This window comes from Panthera uncia (assembly GCF_023721935.1).
Source record: "Panthera uncia isolate 11264 chromosome A3 unlocalized genomic scaffold, Puncia_PCG_1.0 HiC_scaffold_11, whole genome shotgun sequence".
Taxonomy (NCBI): Eukaryota; Metazoa; Chordata; class Mammalia; order Carnivora; family Felidae; genus Panthera; species Panthera uncia.
The window spans coordinates 18,542,318-18,566,634 of NW_026057578.1; the positions used below are offsets into that span (position 1 = coordinate 18,542,318).

Sequence of the window (24,317 nt, forward strand, 5' to 3'; positions counted from 1 at the left end):
GGGGGCCCCGCGCGGGGCCAGGTGGAGAGCCGCGGGCCGCGATGGGCCGCCGCCTGCCGGTGTGGCTGTGCGCCGTCGCGGCGCTGCTCTCGGGGGCGCAGGCCAAGGGCACCCCGCTCCTCGCGCGGCCCGCGCCGCCCGGTGCCCCCCGCTACAGCCTCTACACGACGGGATGGCGCCCGCGGCTGCGCCCGGGGCCGCACAAGTAAGCGCGGGCCGCGGCCGGGCGGGAAGCGGGAGGGATGGGGCCCCGGCGGCGCTCCCACCTGCCCGGACCGCGCGCGGGAGAGGGGGGCTCCGGGCTCCCGAGGCCGAGCCCCTGCCCCGGCGGGCGCCCCCACGCTCCGGGAGGCTGCGGGGCTGGCGAAGAAAAATAAGTCGAGGGGGCCTGGCGCGGCGGCTGGGACCTGGCAGTGCCCGCGGAAACCTTTCCAGCGAAGTAACATTTTCCAGCTGCGCTGTGTGCAAACTCCCGGCGCAAGCGGACCAGGTGGAGGGAGCGGAGGGAGGACGGTGGGCGCGAGGCATACGCGGGAATCCCCCACGCCCCCACCCGCGCCGCGCCCCCCTTCTCTCCCCTGCCCCGCCAGGTGGGAGATGGAGCCCAGCGCCCTGCAGCCCGCCCCCTCCGGCGGTTAGCCTGACCCCGGGCACCCCTTGGGAACCCCCAGTGTGTTTGACCACAGAACTGATGGGGGCGCCTGGGTCCCGGGCCTGTGTTGTGGCTCCAGAGGCCAATAGCAGTGCACGGGTGGTTGGCTTAGCCAGGCAGCCACTCCCCACCCCTTGTAACCTGTGAGGCTGGCTCCTGCCTCACCCCTGCCTCAGCTTCTGGTCTTCAGTAGCCAGTGGCTTGGGAACCGGCCCCAGTCAGGTGAGTTAGGGGCTCTACCTGGGATGCTGGCTGAATTGTATTGTAGGAGAGTGCTCAGCCCATAGCTCAGTGGGCCTGGCACATCAGAGCCGGCTTCCTGGAGGAGGCAGTACCAGAAGTGATCAGAGACTGAGAAACCCGGAGCAAAGGCAGGGGCTAGAAACTACGAGGTGGCATGTATTTCCCCAGGAGTCAGGGAAGGAAGGAGGAGAAGTGTGGTCTCAAAGGCACAGAGGCACTAAGTTGAGATCTCAGAAGGATGGAATGCCAAGATAAGGAGTTGAGAGCCAGTGAAGGAGTTGGAGGAGGGTGAGAATACAGCAAGGCTCTTGTTGGGGAATCCAGGTAAGGAGGGCAGAGGCCAGACCACAGGAAAGGCAGCCCCTGGTTCACTACAGTGCTTACCCCAGTGACCAACCCACTGGGAAGTCTGGGATCTGACTGACCAGCAGTGGGTCCAGACCCCAGGCCAGGGCCCTGGCCTCCAGGAACAAAGAACAGAGACAGAAGAGAGATGGGAATCTAGTCCCCTGGGGAGACCTACAGATAGGGAGGGGGGTCTAGGAGCCTCAGTGCGCCTGGCTCAGGCCAGACATTGCAAGGATGCTGTTCCCTTACAGGGCCCTCTGCGCCTACGTGGTGCACAGGAACGTGACCTGTATCCTACAGGAGGGAGCAGACAGCTATGTGAAGGCTGAGTACCGGCAGTGTGGATGGGGGCCCAAGTGCCCCGGGACAGTCATGTGAGTGCACCCCCGTGCCACCCACTCAGGACTGCTGGGCACAAGCCCCAGGCCTGCCTTCCCCCCAAGAGCAGCAGCCAGCTCCACAAGGGGCTGTACCTCCTTGGACTGCAAAGAGCCCATTACCCCAGCTCCCACACGGGCTGGCTAGGGGACGGGGGGCGGGGAGGAGACATAGGCAGGGTCAGGTTAGGGCCCACAGAGGGACCAAGGGAGGATTCCTAAAAGAGACACAGAACTAGGCAAGGAAGAAGCCGCAGAGGCAAAGAGAGTTGGAGGTGAACAGAAAAGGCAGAGGCTCACACTGACAATGGTTGATGCCAAAGCGGCCCCAGGAAGACCCAGGAAGGGCCGTGGTGACTGTAGAAAAGGAAGGCCAAGGGTGAGGGGATGGAGGCCAGGTTGCCAGGGCCTGGGCCGGACAGGCGGGGTTGTGTGAGCATATGTAGGACGGTGCACAGGTGTGATGCACAGGTCTATACTTGGAGAGGTTTAAGTGCATGTCTGAAAACAAACCCACTTGCTCCAGTGTGTCAGTGGGTAGACAGGCACGTGGCTGAGTAGGCGAGGGAGGGGCCCTGGCGAGCCCTGCCCTGCACCCCTGGGCCTTCCCTTCTGTGCTCAGAATCCAAGGTGCCATCCACCAGCCTGGGTGGCCAGAGCTGAGTTCCCAGAACAGGCTACAGAGGAGCAGACAGAACTGAGGGGACAGATGGGAGCCGAGAGCTGCCCCTGCACACTGGGAAGGGCTGTGCACCCCGGCTCCAGGGCAATACCCATCCCACCCCACCCCACGGGGGAGGGGCTGAGATTGTGCCAGAATTCTTCCAGGTATCGCCAAAGCCAGAGTGGAATCTCTCATGGCAGCATGAGCTCAAGGGGATCCAAAATGGTCTTGGGGACACTGGGGCTAAGTCCCTGCTAGTGTTCTCCCCAAGCAAACAGGATGGGATGGGACTTCACCTGCACCTGCTCCTTAACCCTTCTCTGAAGCCCTGAAAGGCCCGCCTCCACCCCAACTGCCCTGTCACCGAATACACAGAAAAGGGAGGCTTTGATGGTGGTGTAGAGGTGGGGAGATAATTAGATCTTATGCCAGGAGGCACGAGCCTCAGCCCACAGGTACAGGGCAGCACCCTCTCCCCCTGTCTGGCCCAGGTACCGCACAGTGCTCAGACCCAGATACAAGGTCGGCTACAAGACAGTGACGGACCTCACCTGGCGGTGCTGCCCTGGCCTCACTGGAGAAGGCTGCCCCGAGCACCTCACCGACCATGGGGCCTCCCCAGCCCAGCCAGAGCCTCAGCCCCAGATTCCCTCGGGGCAGCTGGGCCCAGGGCCCCAGCCCCCTTCTTCTAGCAGAGCGGTCCCCAGCCCCTATGGTGAGTCTGCCTGGAGGAGACCCTACCAGGTGATCAGGTTTTTTCGGAGCGGTGGGGAGGGGATTGAGCCAGGTAGGCTGAGCTCTGGCAGGGCTGGGGAGGGTGCATCTCATGCTGGGCTTGAGGGAGAGCTCCCAGAGCCCCACCCAAAGCTGAGAGAGCTATGCCCAGTGGGAAGGTACGCTTAGAACAGAAAATCTCTCAGGTGGCCTGGCCACAGGACAAGCTGAGGGAGGCAGGCCAGCGATGCCCCTGGGGTTCTCTCTTCCAGGAAGAAAAGGTCCAGGGCTGTTTGGTGAGCGGCTAGAACGACTGGAGGGTGATGTCCAGCGCCTGGCACAAGCATATGGTACCCTCAGTGGCCTGGTGGCCAACCATGAAGACCCCAACAGGATGACCAGTGGTCCCAGGGCTCCTGCCACCCCTGTGGGCTTCGGGATCGTCTCTGAGGGGTTTGTGAAGCCCAGAGACAGAGCTGGAGGGCCACTCACACCCCCCCTGGATGAGATCTTGAGCAAGGTGACAGAGGTGAGCAACACGCTCCGGACCAAGGTGCAGCTGCTGGACGAGGTGCACGGGCTGGCCCTGGGTCACGAGGCTCACCTACAGCGGCTGCGGGAGGCCCCTCCGTCTCCACTCACCTCCCTGACGCTTCTGGACGAGTACGTGGACCGACGGCTGCACCGACTCTGGGGGAGCCTACTGGATGGCTTCGAGCAGAAGCTGCAAGGTGTCCAGAGTTCCTGCGACCTGCGGGTGCAGGAGGTGCGGCAGCAGTGTGAGGAGGGTCAGGCAGCCAGCCAGCGGCTGCACCAGAGCCTGGATGGCCGGGAGCTGGCCCTGCGCCGGGAACTGTCACAGCTCGGGTCGAGGCTGCAGGGGCTGAGCATGGCTGGAGGGGGCGGCTGCTGCGGCCGGCTGGCTTTGATCAGTGCCCGTGTGGACAACCTCGAGAGGAACCTACAGGCTGTCACTGAGGCCCAGAGGGGCCATGGCCCCCTCACCAGGGATGAGCTGGAGCGGCTCTCTGCTGCCATGCTCGAGGGGGGTGCGGACCGGCTGCTGGAGGGCCTGGAGACCCTCAATGGGACGGAAGGCGGAGCGAGAGGCTGCTGCCTGGGGGGGGAGGAGGGGGGATGGGACGTGGGCAGCTTCAGGACCCTGCTGGAAGAGCGAGTGCAGAGCCTAGAGGAGCGCCTGGTGACGCTGGCTGGGGAGCTGAGCCATGACAGCGACCCACCGGGCGGGTCGGCCCGGCCCCGGGTGCAGACGGAGCTGGCGGTGCTGGAACAGCGGCTGGTTTCACTGGAGTCCTCGTGCACTCCCAGCACCACCTCGGCCATCCTGGACACCCTCGCGGCAGAGGTGAAGGCCTGGCAGAGCCGGAGCGAGGCCCTCCTACACCAGGTGGCCAGCCACGCAGCCCTGCTCCGGCAGCTCAACGGCACCGTGGCCGAGGTCCAGGAGCAGCTGGCAGAAGCAACGGGCAGCTCACTCCAAGGCGAGATCACCCTGCTCAAGGTCAATCTGAACTCTGTGAGCAAGTCGCTCACGGGCCTCAGCGACTCCGTCAGCCGGTACTCCGATGCCTTCCTGGAGGCCAACTCCTCCCTGGACGAGCGAGAGCGCAAGGTGGAGGCTGAGGTGCACGCCATCCAGGAACAGGTCAGCAGCCAGGGCTCTCGGCTTCAGGCCGGCCACAGGCAGGTCCTGAGCCTGCGGGGGGAGCTGGAGCGACTCAAGGCCGGCGTGGCCGATGTGGCGGGCGGGCTGAGCCGCTGCCAGCACACAGCCCAGGACCTGCGGCACGTGCTGGGCCGCTTCGACCAGAGGGTGGCGCAGGTGGAAGGTGCCTGCGGGAGGCTGGGCCTACTGGCTGCCCACAGGGAGGGCCTGTGGGGCTACGTGGACCAGCTGAATCGCACACTGGCTCAGCATGCGCAGGACATCGCCCGCCTCCGGGATGACCTCCTGTATTGCCGGGCCCAGCTGGCCGAGCAGGCGCGGCCCCGGCAAGCTGACTAGGCAGGCCAGACAGGACCCGCCCCTGGACCCCGCTGACCCTGGGGATGTCCCTCCAGAGCCCAGCCTTGCCCAGCAGTGCCTCCCAGCCCCCCCTGGCCAGCATGGATGCCACTTCAGAGGCCACAGAAGGAATAGCCTTGGTCCAGCTCCATATGACTGTCCCAGCCACCAAAATCCACACTCAGTGCTGTACCAACTGGACAATTCAACATCGTGGTCAAGGCAAGGACATCATGCCTGAAGGCCAGGGCGGACCTAATTGACCTCACAATCCAGTCTGCAAATTGTCCCTCTTCAGACACACCAGGGTCAGCACCTGTACAAAGACCCGCAGGTCTGGTCACAGACAGTGACCTGTCCACATCTCCCTTTGTCCCCAGGCCATAGCCCCCAGCCTGTGGGGGCTTCTGGTTCCCTTGTCCCCTTGGCTTCTCTCCCTTGCTGTCTGGGCTCAGTTTCTGCAGGAAGATGGTGCCCACTGGCACTGTCCTCATACCCGGCAGCTTCGTGGATACGGTTTCTGAAACCAAGGACCAGAGGTTTCCACCGGCCCTGGTCCTTCGGAGCAGAACAGAAACACAAAGACTCAGTTCTCTTTATTTCTTTTGACCCTCCCCTCAGGTGAGGGCTTAGGCAGCTGTAGATTCCCTGAGAAAAAGGACAGGGTCCAGGCTCTGTTTAGAGACCCCACCCCAATTTATCCTTTTCCTTTTCTTTCCCCAAAATATTTCAGGGCCTCTGGTCCCCACACCCTCCCCTCCTTTCCATATGGGAGAATATCCTGCCACCCCCTGCCCGCCCAGGTTAGAGCCTTTCTTCAGAGAATAGCCCTCATATATGTCATGGCCTGAATGAGGCCAGACTCTGAACAGGAGGCCACAGGAGAGGAAGGCCTCCAAGCCCTGTTTCCAGCATCCCAGTGAAACCCCAGCCTCTCCTGGATGTTCACTAAGTGGTGAGAAATTCAGGTACGACACCATCATGGGACAACCTGAAAACACAGTGTTCATCCAGCCTGCAGAGTTCCCAGAGACCCTGATGCCCATCTCTGCTGAGGTTCCTGACCTCAGTTCCCCCACAGCAGCCCAGGGCTTTCTGTGCTGTGTTGCAGGTCCCTATAGCCCTGCCTTCTGGTTTCTTCCTTCCACTGTGGTGCTGTTGGGGGGGGGGGGGGCAGGCCTGGATTAAAGCTTTTAACCCATCTAAAGGTATTGTCTTCCCCAAGGACAGCAGGCTGGAAGGCTGTACTGCTGGGGAGCCAGCCCCACTTCCTAAAGTTCCTCATCCCCGTACAAGCTTGCTCGGCAGCTCTGTAGGCACTGAGTTGACCAGCAAAGTCTAGGGAGGGTTGGCAGGTCACTGCCATTGGCCCTGGCAGGTTTGGGGGCTGTGTCCTTAGGGGAGGTACTCAGGGGAACAAGGGCAGCAGCTGGGTACAGGCCAGGCCAAGTGGGAGTCACACTCCCTCAGCCCTCGAACTGCCTGGGAATCCTCGTTCCTTGATGTCTGAGCATCCTGGCTTGGGGTGTGCTGAGATACCGGTGTGCCAGGGAGAGTGGGGAGGTCTGGCTCAAGAGCTGTGGGAAGGGGCCGGGGTTATGGAGGAATCGGGCTTCAGAGGGTATGATCCATGCTGTGCAGACGGTACTCAACCCCTCCCCACTGCTGCCACCAGCCATTTCCGTGCCTACAGGTCTCAAGCCTCCTGGGACCTCCCTCTTCTCCCTGTCCTGTCAGGAGTTGGGACAACATACCAGGGTGACAGGGACAGAGATGTCAAGGGCATGGAGAATCCTGTGAGGGCCCGGGTGACAGTCATTTAATTGCTACAGGCCAGGGCTGTGCTGAGGCCTGGAGCAGCTGCCCCCCACCTCCTGCAGCTCAGCTGGCAAAGGCAGGAGACAGGATGGAGGGGGTGGGGGGTCTCTGTGGCTACTAACCAGCCTTCAGCCCCCTCCTCCCGTTCAGTGGACTGGCCCCGTGGTACCCAGCTTCCAGTGTCCCGATCCCTGGGACACCCACTCCCTGGAACACCTGGCCAGGGAGGAGGGGGTAGCCGGGGCAGGGTCAGGCCAGGGCATCAAAGTCCACAGCAACCAGGGGCTTCCGCCAGTAGCAGAAGTTGCTGTATTCAGGGTGGGCCAGGTCTGTGCTGGGGCCACGGGCCACGGGCGGGAAGAGGAGCTCGACCACCTCGCCGAGCCGTTCGTACCTGTGGGCAGAACAGGGTCAGCGCCGAGAGCCTGAGCTGCCACCAGGCCCCAGCCCCCATCATGTCGGGCAAACACTGCATCCTGCCTGGGAGCCCTGGGTGGAACCGGGGCCCAGGGAGAAGCTAGGGAATGGGGACTTGCGGCCTGGGGGTGCATGGCAGGGTTTGGCCTCACGTGGATTTGTGGTTCTTCATGAGCTCCTGGATGAGCTCTCCCCGGGGGTTGACTGTGAAGATTCGAGATGTAGGTAGGCCCACCTGCCGGTAGGCGATGACATCCTGTGGGGGACAAAGGAGGGGCCTGTGGGCTGGGAGATAAGATAGGGAGAAGGTGGCCATGCCCCTGGGGAGATGACACACTCACGTTGGGCCTGTTCCCAAAGGCAGCATAGAAGGGCTGTCCGTGGGGCAGGAACAGCTGCTGGATATCACTCAGGCAGGCGATTTTGAACACCTCTGGTTTCTTCTCAATCACCTCCCTGGGGCAGCCAGGGCCATGAGCAGGAAGGGGAGCCAAGGCAGGGCAGCAATCGGAGGATGGCAGGGTCAGGTGCCGCGAGGTCTGACTCAACCGACACCCGAGACTGGCCCCCCCCCCCCCCCGACAAGAGCCTGTGGGCTTGTGTCCTATAGGGTGGTTACCTGTGGAGGGCGGAGAAGAGGCTGCTGGGAGACAGCAGAAGGGGGCCCTCAGGGAGGCCGCAGCCCCGCTCGCTCACCCACTGCAGGTAGCCCTTGGTGAGGCCCGCCATGCCGATAGCCCGTGCCGAGCAGTACAGGAACTTGTACCCATTTCTGGGGTGGGGGACAGGAGAGGCACAGAGTCGTCAGAGACCAGCCATTCCCTGCCCCACCCTCTTGGCTTCGGCCAGCTCAGCTCAACCCCGGGGCTCTGGCCTTCAGACCCAGAGGCCTTTGTAGGGAGGGGACTTAGGAAGAACGGCTGACAGAGGTGGCCTCAGCTGCTGTCCCACATAGGAGGGGCACGGACGGCATCCTGAGGCCCAGGTGGAGTGGGATGAACAAAGGTTTGAGCAAGTCTGTAGGCTTCTCTATAGCACAAAGACCAGCAGTTAGACTCAGACGCCAGGAGACCGGTCTTTCACAGGAGAATGGGAGGCCAGCCAGTAGGTTGCCGTGCTCCAGGGACATGCCTGGGGCTTATTCCCTCATGGGCCCTCCTGGTCCCCAAGCCTGGCTTCCTGGGGCAAAGGCCATAGTGGCCTAAGACATCCTGTCATTCCCTCCCTAGGGCCCTTCCCCAGCCCAGGCACTCACAGGTGGATTTTGTGGTAGAGACTGGTGATGCCCTGATGTGTCCAGTCTTTCCCTAGCTGGGGCAGAATGTGACCCAGAGCGTCCGACCTAGAGCCACAGAAGAAGGGTCACTCCGAGGCAGCCCCATGTAGCCCTCGTGTGCCACAGCCCCCAGTGCCCAGGATGGTGCACTGCAGGTAGAGGGCCTTTCTTGATGTCCCCCTTCCCCTGGCACAGAGGAGGCCAGTCCCAGGCCCTCCCTCTCTCCCCTGGCCAACCAGGCCTCACTTGGTAATGGTCCCATCGATGTCCGAGATGACCACCTTGTCGTCCCATTTCCACAGGTAGATGGTGGCCCTGCAGCGGCAGGTGCCCTGGTACTGGGTGGTCACACTGAAGACCACATCATTGGCACCTTCTTGCAGGTTCAGGCGCCGCTGGGGCCGGGCAAAGGGAGGAAGCTGTGATGTGCCCCAGCCTGGTGTGTCCCCTTTCCCCACCCCAAACCGTGCCCTGTGAACCCCACAGGCCTCTCATGCTCCTCTTCCTCCCAGCTCAGAGAACCTGCCTGAATTCATCAGAGACAGCCACACGCACACACGTGCACACGGGCAGAGGGTAACCTTGGGCAGTTAGGCGGTACGAGGGTGCTGGTTGGGGTCTGCACCGGCAGGCACGGGAGCCCTAACCTCCCTTCCTGCCCCTTTAGGATGAAGCTCACAGACAAAGGCTGGCCCGTGGCTCCCACCCAGGTTTCTCAGGTCGGCCCTAAGGCTGACATTGCTCCTGGTGGAGAGATACCCCACTCCATAGAAGGGACCTCCTGGGGATCCTCACAGGTACTTGTGACATCCCCCCAAAGAGAGATCTAGCCCTGTGCTTGGTCCCTAGGGCAGCTCTCAGCCATAGCCGGTGACCAAGGCTATTGGGCCCTGGCTGACCCCAAGGTGGGTGTCACACAGGGGTACCACACAGATGGTAGCTGCTCTGTACCAGGTTGGCCCTCCTGGGCCCCTCCCTGACAGAGCCACACTCAGGGGCCAGTTACTGAGCTCAAAGGCAGGACTCAGGGGCAGGGACTGCCAAAATCTGAGGGGCTGTCATCAGCCTTCGATTCCTTCAGAGTGGCCTCTAAGAGAGACCCACAACCCACCGCAGGTAGATATTTTAAGATGACATAGAGAACACTTTTCCAATGAGGGCATCCAGCAAAGACATGGGTTGGCACATGAAGAAGTAAGCCCCCTGACCCTGAAGGTATTCAAGCAGAGGCTCTTAGGGAGGCTGCCAAGAGGATGGATTCTGGGCTTTTAAATTCCTTGGAGCCTAATTATCTCAGCCCCACCCACCCCCACCTGGACACACCAACGCGCGCCCACTCACGATCTGGCTGGAGGAGAGGCGGAGGGACTTCCTGTAGGTAGGAGGGTAGGCTGGAGGCGAGGGTGGCAGGGAAGGGACCTCGAGGATCACAGGGCTCTCTGGGGCATCATCCTCACTACTCGGCACATCAGTCTTCGCCCTGCAGGCAGCCCGGCTCTCAGGCCTCTGTCCTCCGCCAAGGCCCTGCACTCCCAGCAGATGCTTACCCCTTGGCCCAGGCCACAAGGAACCTGGGGCTTGTCGCTGCCCCTCCAGAGACCACTCAGGGGATCAGAAACCTCTCCTTCTAGGTGCCACCCATTTGGAGAGGGGTAGCAGAATGAAGGGTGCAGGTCGGCAGTATATGCCCAGAAAGGGGTCAGGGCTCCCGGCCCTTAGTGCATGGCCAAGCTAGCCTTGGAGATGTTTACCTGAAAGACCCAGGTGTGCGTCTTAGAGTTTATTCCCAATCCCACCTGCTTTGGCTTCAGCAGACCCGCCCCTGGTCATCACTCATACCCAAGCTGAGGCGTTGTGGTCACTTGTGAAGAAGACAAGGTCAGCCGGCCCCTGGCAAAGAGGGGAAGGCCCCACCCCTCCCACCCTTCCTTAAGACGGTAATCCTTGTCTGGGCCAGGAGTCTGGGCACCCATTCCAGCTCCACTGGTACCCAGCTGTGGAACTTTTGGTGCAGCTCTAGGCCTCAGTTTTCCCATGTGTGAAATGGGGCTATTTCTCAAGAAAAAGAAAGGGTGTAGAAGCGACTGGGTAATGACAAACAACCATCACTGGCGGAGGGCTGCTGGCGCCACCGCTGCCCCCACAGGGATTGTCCCCAGGCTCAGCTCCAGCTGCAGAGTGCCAGCTAAGAGATCCAACTCACCCCTGCTGTTCCCTGGCTGTGCTTTTCTCCACCTGGGCACTGCGCTGTGGGAAGAACATACATCTAGTAAACCCCGCCTCCACCCTGTGCCGACCACCCCCTTGGCCATGATCACTCACCTCCTCGGCCGGGAAGTCCCTGCGTCGCCAGGAAAACCACCACCGTCCACCTTTCCGGGGCATCTTCTCCTTCTCCAGTTTGTCCACAGTGCTCTGTGGGCAGATAAAGGCCATGGCATTTTTTTTTTTCCTGCACCACCAAACCTACTTTTCATTGCCCTTGGGGCCCCCATGAACCCAGAGTCTAGGGCTGACCCTAGAGCAAGGTGCTGTCAACATCTGGAGGCTGTGGAAGCATCCTCACCTCCATCCTTGGCTTCCAAACAGTGACTCATGTACCTGAGCACAGGAGACCAAGGGCCATTCCTGCCAATCCCCACTCTACTCCAGCCCTGACCCCCTAGCTCTTGCCCAGGCTCGGCCTGGCCTCCAGATCCTATGGGCCAGTACTGCTACTAGAGTAGCTGAAGGCAGTGCTTTGACGTTTCTCAGGATCTAGTACTCTCTGCATGATGCCACCAAGTGACAGCTGGAAGAACAATCCATAGCCAGTACTCCCCTCAACCTCCAAGACCAACATAGGCAACCCCAAAGGTCAGTGACTCTATCCCATGGATGGCCCCCCTCTCTGTGTTACCACGATTGTCTGGTGGGAGAACATGACCTTGGGAAGATGCTCATTAGATGTGTGCTAGGTAGCCCCAGGGAGAGGCCAGGAGAGCCAGGGCCAAGACCCTCCCAGGAGACTTATCAGCTTCCTACAAACAGAATGGTGAACCCAAGTCAGGAGGACATGACCTGGAGGTGAGCCAGCCAGGGTACCCCCTTGAGCTGGAAACAGACTGGGGTTGTCTCCCAGAGGCCTCAGGTGGTGGGTCTGTCTGAGGACAGTGAGGAGAACCAAGCAGGAGAGTGGCCCTCCTCCTTCCCATAGGCTCTGGTCCTAGCTCAGACCCAGAGCCAGCCAAAGGGTGGAGCCGAGTGTCACGAAAGGGAGGCACCTGCAGTCAACATCTGGTTAGTGATGTTCTCGGGCAAGTCTAGCTGATCTGGGAACCATGGGCCAGATTAGGGCAGGGCCCTGTACCACTCCCAGTGGCATAGGAGAGGCAGGGGCAGGTCAGAGAGTGGAAGTTCTGGGAGGGACTGAAGAGACTGGGTTCCTTCCCACCTCTGAGCATCACCACATGCTGTTCCCCTCCCCTCATCTGCTTACAGATTACTCATCCTTCAGATCTCTACCCAGGAGGCACTCACTCAGCAAACTCCCACTTTAGCCTCTCAAAGCACCCCAGCCTCACTCCCAATACTCACGGTTGAATTTTACATTCATCTGGCTGAGTCTTTGACTACTGTCTTTCTGGGAGGGCATGACTGGCTCCGGCCTGTGCCTGGCACACAGTACGTGCTCAAAAAACGCGCAGAGTAGGTGCTCAACAAATGCATGCCAATAAAGCAAGCAAGTGCCCACAGTCCAGCCTGGAGACATTGCCAGGGCAAGGTAAGGAGTGGGCCCTCTGTCTGCCAAGCCTCATCTCTTATATCTAAAAGCCTCCTGTTGAAGGTTATCATCCCCCTCTGGTTTGCCCTGAGCTCCTTTGGAGTAAAGTGTCCCCTTGCCAGGATTCAGCCATGCCAGGAAGCCAGGGAAGGGTGGGGCTCTGTCCACACGTCATGGGGTGAGGCTTCGGGGAACTCGGTATCCCCTCTCAGAGTGGTCTTGTAGTCGGTCAGCCCCAGACCCATCTCTGCCCACTGTCCGCTTCTTGGCCATAACCCTCTACCCTCAGCAGGCCCGCTGGTGCCCTAACCATTACCTTGGGCAAGTTCTTCTGGAAGGCTTGCAGGGAGAGGATCATGGGGGCAGCTACAGCCCAGTTATAATGTCTGGAGAGACAGAAGGAGGAGTCAGGGCTGCAGCAGCCACAGGGTGGTGGTGGGCAGGGGGGCTCCAGGGCTGCCAGGGTCTCAGCCTTGGTACTCACTTCTCATTGATTTTCACCACCAGGTTCGGGTGCTCAAGGAGGCCAGGGTTTTGGACGAGGTCCTCGTAGGAGACTATGTGCTGGTTGAATTTCTCTGGGCACAGAGGCAGAGAGTAAGGAATGAGGCTGACACATTTGAACGGGACCATCAGGCCCCGTTCTACCATCTACACTCTACCATCAGGCCTCCTGCATTTTGGGTGTGATACTTAGCAGGGCTTCTCCCTACCTGTGGTTTTTGCATCTGCTGTGCCCACCCCAGGTATTTGCCATCCTGGATTCACAGGATAAGTCACAGCTTAGCCTTAAGTGTTTGCTTCACAGGGTCTTGGGAACGCCCCGCCCTCGCTGGCCGCATGGGGCTCCACAGGGCAGAGAACAGCAAAGCCTCAGCCTAGCCTCACACCATGGCTGCCTGCTACTCTGGGGGCCTCCCTGCCCTCCCCCGTCCCCTGGGCTCAGTGCCAATCCTTGGAAGGGTTCAGGCCATGGTCAGACATACCCCGGGAGATGTCCCGGCTGTCAGCTAGTCCACCACAGAGGGAAAGCACTATCATGTCCAAAGTGGGTTCTGGCTCCTGTTCAGGGTTGGGGTCCCCCAGAGGCTTCTGGCTGTTGGGTTCACTCCACCTTCTGGGCCCCAGTCCACAGTCACTGGGGGCAAAGAAGCCAATAGTGATGTAAATACAAGGAGGCTGTGAGGAGGGGCCCACCCCTCCAGGCCCTTGCTGGCCAACCCCTGGGATCATGGGCCCCAATCCCAAGACACCCTGGAACCCAGAACGCAGGCACCTCTGGGGGAAGTAAAGGGCTGCATTCTCAGAATCCAGAGAGGGCAAGTCGTCCAGATAGATGTCACTGGGGCCCAGGTGCTGGCTTCTCTTCACGGAGCCTGAGGGCAGAGGGGACACCTATAGACTTGACATGTGCTTAGTAGCATGAGCAATGTGTGTCCCCTGGTCTCTGAACGCCCTAAAGCAGCGCCGTCTGGTAGGACTTTTGGGGATGATAGAAATGTCTCGCGTCTACGGGTCCAATACGGTAACTGCTAGCCACATCCCTGTATTAGCACACTGAAAATGTGGTGTGACGGAGAAACGGAATTTTAAATGCGATTTAATTGTAATTAAATTTTACAGAGCCATAGATAGCCAGCAACTACTGATCTGGCGGTGAGTCCTAGTGCCTTCCCACACTTGTAGGATAAACCCCAGCTCCTGCGCCAAGGATCCAGCATCTGCTCCTTCCTTCCCCACCCCCGCCTTGCTCAAGACATACCAGCTGCCTCCGTTCCTGGCCGCACAGCCTCCCTCCCACTTCATGGCCTTGACACATGCTCTTTCCTCTGCCTAGAATTCTCTTCCCTTGATCCTTATTTGGCTGGGTCTTTATTGTTGGAGTCTCCGCTCACGCATCACCCACTCAGAGAGGCCTTCCCCAACCACATGATTTAAACAGCCTCTGTCCCAACCAATGATTCTGTCCTGCGTCACCCACGACGTGCTCTTCCTGTTCACGCATGCTTTGTCTATCTGCCTCGCTGGGCTGTGAGCCCATGAGCGCTGGTGCCAAGCACAGTGCCTGGCACACAGTAGTTGCTCAAAACATGCTTGAAGTACCAGAGTCCAGCCAGTGGGTAACATGAGGCCAGGAAAAGCCTGGGAGAGGTCCAGCCATTACTCACCTTTCCTGCTAGAGACCCCTTCGGGCTGCCTGGTGGGAAGTGGGCCCTCCAGGGCGGCCCAGCTCCATGATTTCGAGGGAGGAGGGAGGCCTGGATCCCTTCGGCTCTGAGTCTCGGTTTTCTTTCTCTCAGGGGTGGGGAGAGGGAGACCCACCAGAGCAGGAGGCTCCGTGTCAGTAGGAGGAAGGTCAGCACCAGCCCCTGTCTGCAGGATTAGGGGCCCCGAAGGGTCCACACCAGCCACAGGAGCAGAGGGGGTTCCGGGCTCTCCCTGAAGAGGTGGAGCTGCCCTGACACCACCATCAGCGATCTTCGAGCACTCGGGCCATTCTGCTTTGGCCACCTTCAATCAAACAAACGGGGGTGGGGGGTGTAAACCAGTGCAGGCCCGGCCTCCCACACCCCAAAAGGCCTTGGGGGTCCCGGGTATCAGTCACTCCACTTCTGACCCACAGGGACCGGAGAAAGGCAGGCTCGGGAGGCTGACGCGGAGGAACTCACCTTGGGCAGCCTCCCCCAGGCCCACTGTATGTGGGACTCAGCTCGCAGGGGGCTGGGCTCGGGGGTCCGCAGCTCCAGCTCTGAGTCGCTCTTTGGGGATGTCATTAGCACACCCGGCAAGAGGCTGCCAGAAACAAGAACTTAGAGACCCTCGAGCCAGCCTACCGCCCACCGCTGCCCACCCAGCCTGGGGAAAAAAAAATATTTGTGATACGTATTCATGCCTATGTTTGGATCCAGAATGTACAAATATATGAAAAACTCCTACAAACCAACAATAATGAGGCAGTCTAGTAAAAAAAAAAAAAAAAATGGGCAAAGACTTGAATAAAGGCTTAACAAAGGAGATTCAGAAATGGCTGATGAACACATTCAATGTGTTCTATATCATTCATTAGGAAAATGTAAATGAAAGCCACTCTAAGACCTTGGCCTTGAGTCCCTGCCTGCAGGCCTCCTGGACTCTCACCTGGCCTGGGGGCACCACTCGCCATCAGAGTAGGGGTAGAAGTCTTTGGCTTGCGGTGAGGACTCCCCTTCGGATTCGACACTGCTGAGGGGTCACAAGGAAATAAATGGTCACTGACAAGGACAGGGTACCCACGGAAGGGCATGGGAGCCTGGGTGTCAGGGGTTTGGGGAGGTAAAGCCCAGAGAAATCAAGGCCCTTGCCCAGGGTCACACAGCATCAGCAAAGGGAAAGGTGCCTGAACCCTGGTTGGTATCCCCACACCCTTGGCCACCCTGGTCCCCACACACCCTGGGGGCTCCGGCCTTGGCTTTTCCAGTAGAGACAGTTCACTCTCAGCGCCTGTCTCCAGCTCCTCAGAACTGGAATTGGCTGCCACCGTGTCCTCCTTCCGCCTGGGTTTCCTCCTGCGACGCCTCTTCTTCCGCCCCATGGAGGCCACCCCCTCGATGGCTTCAGGCTCACTGTCTGTGCTCAGCTGGGAGTCTGAGGGGAACCCAGACAGGCCCCCACAAGGGATGGGTGATGTGCATAGGCGGGGAGGCACGTGTTCCTGTGGAGCAGACCAGGGGCTATAGCCTGGGGGGCCACCCTCACCACTCAATCATTCTGAGCCCTGCCTGAGTCCCAAGGCCCTGGAGTGAGCTCATTTGGGGTCAGGAAAACAGGTATGGAGGCTGGCCAGAGGCAGCAGCAGCAAGGCCTTGCAAACACCACTGGCATCCGAGCTCCCTGACAGAGACAGAGAGCAGCCCCAATCCCAGGGGCTGCATGTACCCCAGAAGTTCATGGCGGGCCAGGTGCTACATGAACCACACTGTCCAGCTAGAAACCTGGACACTGGCTACTCATTCTCTGACCACACCTGCTTTCCCTTTAAGACTCAGCCAGGCATCACCTCCTCCAGGAAGTTTACCCTGACTACCCCCAGCCCCTGTTCCAACTCCCTTCATTATAATGACCGTGTAGTTCCATCATCTGTTGTTTATACATCTGTCTCCTAGGCTAGTCTGGGAAGCTTCTTTGGAGACAGGGATCACCCCTCATCCGAGTCCACTGCACAGTGTCCGGCATAGAGTAGGGGCTCAGTTGAAGTTTGTGAAGCTCAAACTGTTTAAACACCTCCGCTGGCTTGTGTTGGGCTCTGTCCCCCTTCTGCAAACACGCCTCTGCTCGGCTCTCACCCACACACTTCTATGTTCTAACTGCATCGAGCCAGCACCAGATCCAGAACCACGCATCTCATGCTCACCAGCCCCCCAGCCAGTTCCTCAGCACTCCCTTCCTTTCCAAGCTTCCCTGGGAAGCCCTCCTTTCCACCCTCCAGGGGCCCAGCTCAGGTGTCCTCTTCTGAGAAACCTCCCCCAACTTTCCCCGGGAAGGAAATCAACCCTTGCTGCCCCCCTCCCAATTCTACCCAGGCTCCAACAGCATGCCTCGAGTGCCAGCCCTAACCAGTCCCCCTGCATCAGGCTCTTGCTGCTGGGGTATTCCCAGGGGTGGGGTCGGTGACCGGTCCCAAGGGCCCAGCCAGAGGGGGCACTAGTGAAGGTGCAGGTGCCACGAGGCGCTTACATCATCGCTCTCCAGCTCCTGGACAAAGAAGGCCTCCCCGCTGTCTCCCAGCTTCATGTGCAAGTCCACGGGCTCCCCGTTGATCTCAATGTCTACCTGTAACGAGGCATGATAGCACACAGTCCCACCATTGTCCCTTACCCCCACCTTCTAGTCTACTGTCCTGCCTGCCTTCATGGAGCACTGCACTCGCTGGAACTTCAGCCCCACCCCAGACCCTGGCTGCTCCCCACCCTGAGGGTCTCTGCTCAAGTTCCCCTTCTCAGAGAGGCTGTGCTGAACTCTCCATGCCCCTCCCCCACCATTTCCCCGTTCTCTGGGCTTTGTTGCACATATAACCGTCTCAGTATTCTTGTGTCTGCCGTGGTTTCTAACTCTTCTCTCTGCCACACCCCATTAGAACAAGACATGACCCATCCTGTCGCTGCTGCTGCTGTTTCCCCAACCCCCAGGATAGTGCCAGAGCACTTGCTGACTACATACACGTACCATAGTCCGAATGACCATTTTCTAAGCGCTGAATGGAGAGTTTTATCAGGCCTCTCCCATTTAACCTTCCAGCAACCCTGTGCAGTAGCTCCTATCACTACCCCTACATTATAGATGAGGAAACTGAGGCTCGGGGGTGTTAAGTAATATACTGGGAAGTGGCCGAGGGAGGCTGAATGTGAGCCAGGAAGGCTGAGTCCACAACCCAAGCTCTTAACCACCTCGCTACCTACTGTCCCCTACAAGCTTACACTTTTCTGTTAGGATTCTGGCAAGTCCCCAGTGGCTCCAATGCAAAAGGGATTTGGACCCCCCAAACCTCTTTTCATATGCCCGACCTCAGTGCTAACTAAAAATCTGTCACGTTCGCCAGGGCCCAGAGAAGACGGCACAGCTTTCCTAAGGGAGAGAAGCTAACCTTTGAGTGCCACCCTCGACAGTGTCATCAGCTCCTATGTCATGCTCCAAAATCACCCCTCCAGCACCAGGTAGAGCAGAGTGTGTTCATTTGCACGGGTGAAAAGACTTACCAAGAAAACCCACGTAAGTTCTCAGTGAGCTAGAGCCAGGTGTGATGCCCCCAGTACCAGGGACTGCCCCGGTGTGCTACCTCCACAGGAAAACGGGAACCCTTTTGGACCCAAATCCCCAGACTGACCCAAAACTTTCAAAGAAAATCCGAAAGAACGGAAGCTTGTCCCGTGGACAGATCCCCACCTGAGGGAGGCCTCGGTCCTCTCCTGGGGCCGCAGTGGCTGTCCTGGCTTTAAGAGCCCACCCTACAGTGGCCCCTGGCCGGCCAGCACTCACCACCTTCTCTCGTGACCGCAGGACACCCAGCTTGCCGAACCGCACGTGGAAGGGCGAACATCGGAAGGAGCCGTCCACCTGCTTCACCACCAGCACATCGATGCCACCACTCAGTGTGGCCGGGTTCAGGCCCCGGTATATCTCCTTCACTGTCCCAAACACCGTCTCTGCCAGCTGCCCCACGTAGTTCATGGCTGGTGCTGGCAAAGGGAGGGGGTGCTGGGGCAAAGGTCAGGTCCACCTCCCTCCGCAGGGAGTCTCTGCAGCCTGACCCCCCAGGTCCCCAGACTTACAGTGCGTTGCCCTCGGAGTGCCTTTGCAGATGGGCAACAGTTGTGGGGCGGGAGGTATGTCTGTAAGTGTGGGCTCTAGTCCTGGCTTGCCCACCACCTGCTTGTGAGACCCTTGGGCAGCTGCCTTCCTTCTCCAAGTGCCAATCTCCACATCTGTCAAATGAGAGCACCAGGTAAGGCGATCTGGGGAGGCTTGCGTCTCGAAATGCCATGAGTAATGATAATGACCATGGTCTTCAGTGGTAGGGCTCATTTCAACTTCACAACAACCTGCGAGGCTGGCCAAGCGGGTGTCATTACTGCTGTTTACAGACAAGCCACCTGAGGCTCAGAGGTGGAGTGATTTGCCCAGGACCTCACAACTAGTAAGGAGAGGAGCCAGGACTCAAACCCAGGCCTGTTTGGCTGCAGAACCCTCAGTGTGAACCACTGGGTTGGCCCAACTGTGGGAATAGGGGGAGGCAGCCTCATGATATATCAGGCCCAGGGCCCTGCTGGGTAATGGGTGACAGCCCTAAAGACTGATATCTTCCCAGGAAGTAAGGAGGAGAGAGTCTTTGTTCTTCCATCTGGGAAATGGGTTCATCTGTCTTGCTGCCTCCTGGTCTTAGGAGTTGGAAGGGGCCTTGCTGGGCCATCAGGGCTGACTTGTGGAGAACCAGGGATTCTCCCAGGGGTATCCCTCCCAGGGGTAGGGTACAGCAGGTACCTAAGGCTCTGCCCAGCTCTATTCCTGGGGTCAGAGGCTTGAAGGAGGGCATCCCCTATAGCTGGGGGTAGAGTAAGCTCTCGGTTTATGGCCTCAAATACCAAACTCCTTCCCAGTTTCCCTGGAACGGGTCCACAGTCTGATCCCAGTGTCTCTAGGCCATAGGTATCAAGCCTGACCCCCATTTCTGAGACCCTCATTCAGCTGGTCAGGCCCTGAGACCCACATTCAGGCCTTGGGCTCGTCCCTGAACCCATCAAAGCTGCCCCTCCTTCCCCCAGCCAGACCGGTCCCTCCAGCTTTCCCACACCAGGCAGAGCTGGGTAAGCCAGAAGCAGAAGGCTGTGGCAGCCGTGGAGAAGAGCCAGGGCCATAATGAGAGCTGCTGCCACGCTGGCATGGTGCCCGCCCTGCCAGCATCAGCTCATTGCCCCTTCCCTGCTGGCCAGGTCAGTGGCCTAGTGCCCCTCTGGCTGCCAGGATCCAGGCCATCCCACCTCCACAGGGCACTCCCATCTCTCAGACCCTGCGTCAGAACCCCTGGCGGATGACCCGCCATGCAAGACCACTCCTCAAAGAAGTTAAGTGACTTATCCAAACTCTATTCAGCTAACAGCCCATAGATGGGGGGAAGGGAGTAATGCTTTGTGTCCTGGTTTCCTGACTCCATACCATGGTTCCTTCCACTCCACAGTCCTCAAACCACAGCCACAGCTGTCTGCAGGGGGTGCAGCCCCACCCCAGCCCACCTCTGCACAACCCTGCAATGCCTTGCCACTCAAAATGTGGCTCATGGCCCAACAGCGTCACCATCACCTGGGGGGTGGGGTGCTTGTTAGAAACACAGAGCTTCACAAACATAAGATACAATTAGAATTGCTAAAATGAAAACCTGGGACAAAATGAAGATTTTTGATCCCAAAAACGGCACTCAAATTTAATAAATATTTTATCTGCAAAGCACCTACTATGTGCTAGGTGAAAATTCCCACTTTGGTTCCTCCCTACCACATCAAATTCTGTGAATAAAAGGTCTAGGAAGACAGACAAGGACAGACATGTGATGGGCAGGGCTCTAGGCCACTGTGCCCAAGAAAAGCAGAGAGGACTTCAGAAGTTTCCAGGAATAAGGCAGCAAGCATGGGAGGGGCAGACTAGGAGTGGGGGCAAAGGTCTGCCCAGGTGGAGGCTCAGGCCTGAGCTATCTGTCCTGCTAGGGGCAAAGGAGCTGGGCTGGAGAAATAATGATAGGTCCAGCTTACCTATCACAGAGTTTCTCAACTTCAGCACGACTGCCATTAGGGGCTGAATAATTCTTTGCTTTGGGGGGATTGTAGGATGTTTAGCAACACTCCTGGTCTCTACCCACAGATACTAGTATCACCCCACCTCCAGTTGTGACAACCGAATTGTCTCCAAACATTGTCACACGTCCTCTGGGGAACAGAACTGCCCCTGGTAGAGAGCCACTGATGTAGGAGAAAGAGCTTAATAGCAGAAATGGCACCCAAGGGGCACTGGGTCCTACTCTGATCCTGCCACAGGGTATCCTCACGCAAGTGACTTGCTAGCCTGTTTCCCCTTTATGAAACAAGGCCTCAATTTTTCAAACCCTTCTCAGCCAACAATTCATTCCTCCCACTGTCCACACCCCCCCCCAACACACACAGATGCCCCCTGCATTTGTCTGCTCAGTATCTGGGGGGACTCCTGTGAGCCAAGCCCTACACCCATCTCTGAAGGCATCTCCGTTCCCCCAGGACCCAGCTCTGCCTCCTTGGTCTTCTCCATATGAAGAGCTCTGCTCAGCTCCCTTATACCTCCCTTCACCCCAAACTAGTATGTCTATAATCAAACACTTCACTTCCCCCCAGGGACCCAGGCCAGCTGAATTCCTCTCAGGACTTATGCGAGTCTGTTCCTCCCGAGCCCTCTGAATTCTATTCCCCAATCTCCTGCTCCTCCTGCTGTCCTTGGTCAAGGCTTTACTACCAGATGCCCAGATCCTGGGTGGCAACAGGACGTTGTGGGTAAGGTACCAGACTGTTTGGGTTCTAATTCCCTCCCTGACATTTACTAGCTGCGACCTTAGGCAAATCACTTCACTTCTCCGAGCTTTGGTTTCAGCCTCTGAAATGGGCATAAGGGATGTGTGAGTAATTAATGAGATAATTCAGGTAAAGCACTAGCATGCAATAAATGCCCATATGTGTCACCTATCAACAGTAGTATCTTTTCTGGCATCATGACAGCCCCAGTCACCAGGCTGGTCCTTAGGGCACACTACAGGTCAGACTCCAATGCCCTGCCCTGCCCATCCTTGAGAGGTTAGACTTCTTTGCATAGCATTCGAGGCCCTGAATGTTGGTGGCCCACCAATTGCAAAGTGAGCAGGTGGGCTCTGGGCAGTCTTCGCAGGATGCCCAAGCTTCAGAGTCCACTCTGGGAACACCCACAGGCCTCCCAGGCCAGCACACAACTCCACCACAGGGAAGCCAGAACAAACTGCCCTGGGGCTGAGCTCTCGGCCTTTCTAGACTCCCAGATTTGGGAAGGGTTGGGAGACAGTTCTTCACCCAGGACCAGAAGAAGCAGAAGGATAAGTGTTCCTATAGTCCTAGAAGGGAGAAAGCTGCACCCCTGGATCCCCAACAGCCTTCACAGCTACGCCAGCTGACTCGCCCAGTCTGCAGGCACGGGACACTCAGTACCAGAGAGGGTGGGCGATCTCCCCAAGGTCACACAGTCAGGCTGGGGTGGAGCTGCGCCAGCCTCCTCTGAGAGGTTTTGGCATCTTATCTCCTGATCCCACATTCTGGATGTCCGGGGTCCCGCAACGGCTGGGCCAGGGAGACAGACGAAGTGAGAGCGGCTCCTCCACGCCTGAGCTACCCTCTGAAGACTGGAGATGGACTCAGGCCCGCGGACAGGAAGGAACGAGGGTCAGATGGCAGGACAGAAGGGCGGGGCAGGGCAGGGGTGGGGGGGGGGGGTACTTCTTCTCAGGCCGGGGTCAGGCCCTACCTGGGGAGCTGCCCACTGGACCTCCGGGACCCCGAACCGCAGTCTCTGCCCGAGTGCACAGGGTAAGTGTCTTCGGCCCCGCACTCAGTTGGAGCTTCCGTCTCCTCTAGGACCGGGTGAGATCCCGGCTCCGCCCCTTCCACGAGCCAAGGCCAGTGTCTGCAGGCCCCAGTCCGTCCAGGCTCCACCCCGCAAAAAGACCCCGCCTCCGCCCAGTCCCCACGCCCAAGGGCGCCCTTTCACCTATAGAGGCTGGGCGGGCCGGACTTCAGGCCCCGCCCCGCGCAGGCTCCACCCCGGCCCCGCCCCGCTCCCTAAAGCGGCTGGATGGGACGTCCCGGTGGCCCCCACCTGCCCCACCGCCAGGAGCAGCGGAAAAGCGGGGACTTTCGAATCCGGCGGACTTAGGCCCTCCTGGCTTTGCTTGGTGTATGACCTTGGGTAAGTTTTCCCCAATCTGAGCCTGTTTTCTGTTTGGCAAAGCGGATAGCCACCTCGTGTGATTTCCGAGATTACATGAAACGACTTTGTGGGGCACTTGGCCCTCACACGTTCCCTCTTCAGGGGCAGCTTTCCCTGACCGTCCCGACACATCCCGTAGACTGGACAGGAGCCTCGCATCATAAGCTCACATAGCCCACGGCTGTAACTTCATATTTGTTTGAATGACTGTTTGATTTTTGTCCGTCTCCTCATTTGAAGCTGAACTTTGTGAGAGCAGGTCGCGTTCATCCTTACACCCCAGCGCCCAGTTCAGTGCCTGACATACAGCGGGAGCTCAATAGATGCCCGCTCTCCTTCATGCCACCCATCTGACGCACCGGTGGAGCGTCAATACTGCTATCGGCCAGCAGAGGGCAGGCGGTGACCAGCCTTTTCGCCCTGCTGCCCTTCCTCTCAGCCGGCAGGCCGGGCGGGAGCGGGACAGGTGAGCCCAGGTGCGCACACGTCTGAAGAATCGACGGGCCCGCGAGCCACGGGCGAGGAGTCGGGCTAGGACACGGGTTTTCTTTCCCCTCGGATCTGTGGCCTGTCCTCGATCAAAGGCCTTTCTGACAACCCGTGTGGATGTACGGCTCCTGCAAAAAAGATGCGCTAGGAATCAGGAGGTGAGGGAGTTTGCTGTGAAGAGCGAGGGCACCGAGACGCTTGGAGGAGTGGGGTGCATTGTAAAGAGCCAGGCTTAGAGGGTCCCGGGTGGTGGGGAGTGAGAGGTGGCCGCCATTGTTCTGTGACCCAAGATGACGGGACCTGGGTGGGGTGACTGTCTCCAGTTGTCCTCACTATAGCAAAGCCATTTAGTGTCAGTCTTAAACCCAAACCATGTCTGGTTTGTATCTCAAAAGAGCCCTGTTGGGAGCAGAGCTATCTCAAGCTGGCCAGAGGGCAGCACTGCCTCCAACATATCTATGGAAGCATTATATATAACTATTATATTTAACAGTGAAACCGTGGAAACATAAGAATCCCACAAGGGAGCCTGGGAGGAAAGGAGAGGTCCAAGGTGATGGCTACTGATGCCATAGTTACTGTACCTCTTTGAGCCTCAATTCCTCATCTGCGAAATGGAGATAAAACCTACCTTGCAGGATTGTGTTGAGGTTTAAGCAGGACGAGTTCAGCCAGTGGTTCTCAACTTTGGCTGTGCATTGAGAGCACCATACCCCGGGTAAAATACTGATGCCTGGGGTACTGGGATCACCTGGGAAATCTTCAGGTGATGGCACTGTGCAGCCAAGGCTGAGAACTCCTGAGCTTTAGCACAAAGGGCACACACTAGGTATTCAAAAATGTGTATCACGTTAAAAAAAAAAAATGGAGCACATATTGTTTTCATTGTTTCTCTTTAGTGAAGAAATAAATTGACATAAAGGTTGTTGCAGTAATTGGATTTCCAACAGGCTTGTTTCCGGAACTATGAATCATCGGGATTTGGTGATTATGGGGGTGGGGGAGACAGAGGCAGCCGCTGGTAATATGA

The 24,317-nt window shown here is 58.5% G+C and overlaps 2 protein-coding genes across 4 annotated transcripts; one reads left to right on the forward strand and one right to left on the reverse strand.

Moving 5' to 3' along the window:
* Positions 1 to 41: 41 nt before the first annotated feature.
* On the forward strand, positions 42 to 5,505 carry EMILIN3 (elastin microfibril interfacer 3). Its single transcript, XM_049650790.1, has 4 exons — positions 42 to 205; positions 1,495 to 1,617; positions 2,776 to 2,999; positions 3,271 to 5,505. The coding sequence occupies exons 1-4, from the start codon at positions 42 to 44 to the stop codon at positions 5,022 to 5,024; spliced, it is 2,265 nt and encodes a 754-aa protein (XP_049506747.1). The 3' UTR covers positions 5,025 to 5,505.
* Positions 5,506 to 5,605: 100 nt separating this feature from the next.
* Positions 5,606 to 22,487, reverse strand: LPIN3 (lipin 3). Of its 3 annotated transcripts, XM_049650787.1 has the most exons (21): positions 22,337 to 22,487; positions 18,604 to 18,756; positions 18,311 to 18,510; positions 17,012 to 17,107; positions 15,727 to 15,989; positions 15,437 to 15,520; positions 14,968 to 15,091; positions 14,467 to 14,809; positions 13,575 to 13,674; positions 13,285 to 13,436; positions 12,783 to 12,876; positions 12,615 to 12,684; positions 10,858 to 10,950; positions 10,739 to 10,782; positions 9,877 to 10,015; positions 8,782 to 8,930; positions 8,515 to 8,601; positions 7,879 to 8,031; positions 7,601 to 7,715; positions 7,412 to 7,515; positions 5,606 to 7,236 (listed from the first exon to the last, which is right to left on the reverse strand). In XM_049650787.1, exons 3-21 carry the CDS (start codon positions 18,500 to 18,502, stop codon positions 7,092 to 7,094), a joined length of 2,547 nt encoding a protein of 848 aa, XP_049506744.1. In that variant the 5' UTR covers positions 18,503 to 18,510; positions 18,604 to 18,756; positions 22,337 to 22,487; the 3' UTR covers positions 5,606 to 7,091. The 3 variants fall into 3 exon arrangements, with proteins under 3 accessions (XP_049506744.1, XP_049506745.1, XP_049506743.1); XM_049650788.1 differs by having other exon boundaries at positions 15,437 to 15,517; positions 18,311 to 18,756; XM_049650786.1 differs by having other exon boundaries at positions 18,311 to 18,756.
* Between the last annotated feature and the right edge of the window lie 1,830 nt (positions 22,488 to 24,317).

Excerpts from the sequence above, each read along its gene's own strand:
- EMILIN3 (XM_049650790.1), top strand. The coding sequence starts at position 42 with ATGGGCCGCCGCCTGCCGGTGTGGCTGTGCGCCGTCGCGGCGCTGCTC. Across the intron at positions 1,618-2,775 it reads AAGTGCCCCGGGACAGTCAT|GTACCGCACAGTGCTCAGAC; the intron begins GTGAGTGCACCC and ends TGTCTGGCCCAG. Across the intron at positions 3,000-3,270 it reads AGCGGTCCCCAGCCCCTATG|GAAGAAAAGGTCCAGGGCTG; the intron begins GTGAGTCTGCCT and ends TCTCTCTTCCAG.
- LPIN3 (XM_049650787.1), bottom strand. The coding sequence starts at position 18,502 with ATGAACTACGTGGGGCAGCTGGCAGAGACGGTGTTTGGGACAGTGAAG. Across the intron at positions 8,602-8,781 it reads ATCGATGGGACCATTACCAA|GTCGGACGCTCTGGGTCACA; the intron begins GTGAGGCCTGGT and ends CTGTGGCTCTAG. Across the intron at positions 8,032-8,514 it reads CTCTACCACAAAATCCACCT|AAATGGGTACAAGTTCCTGT; the intron begins GTGAGTGCCTGG and ends CCCCCACCCCAG.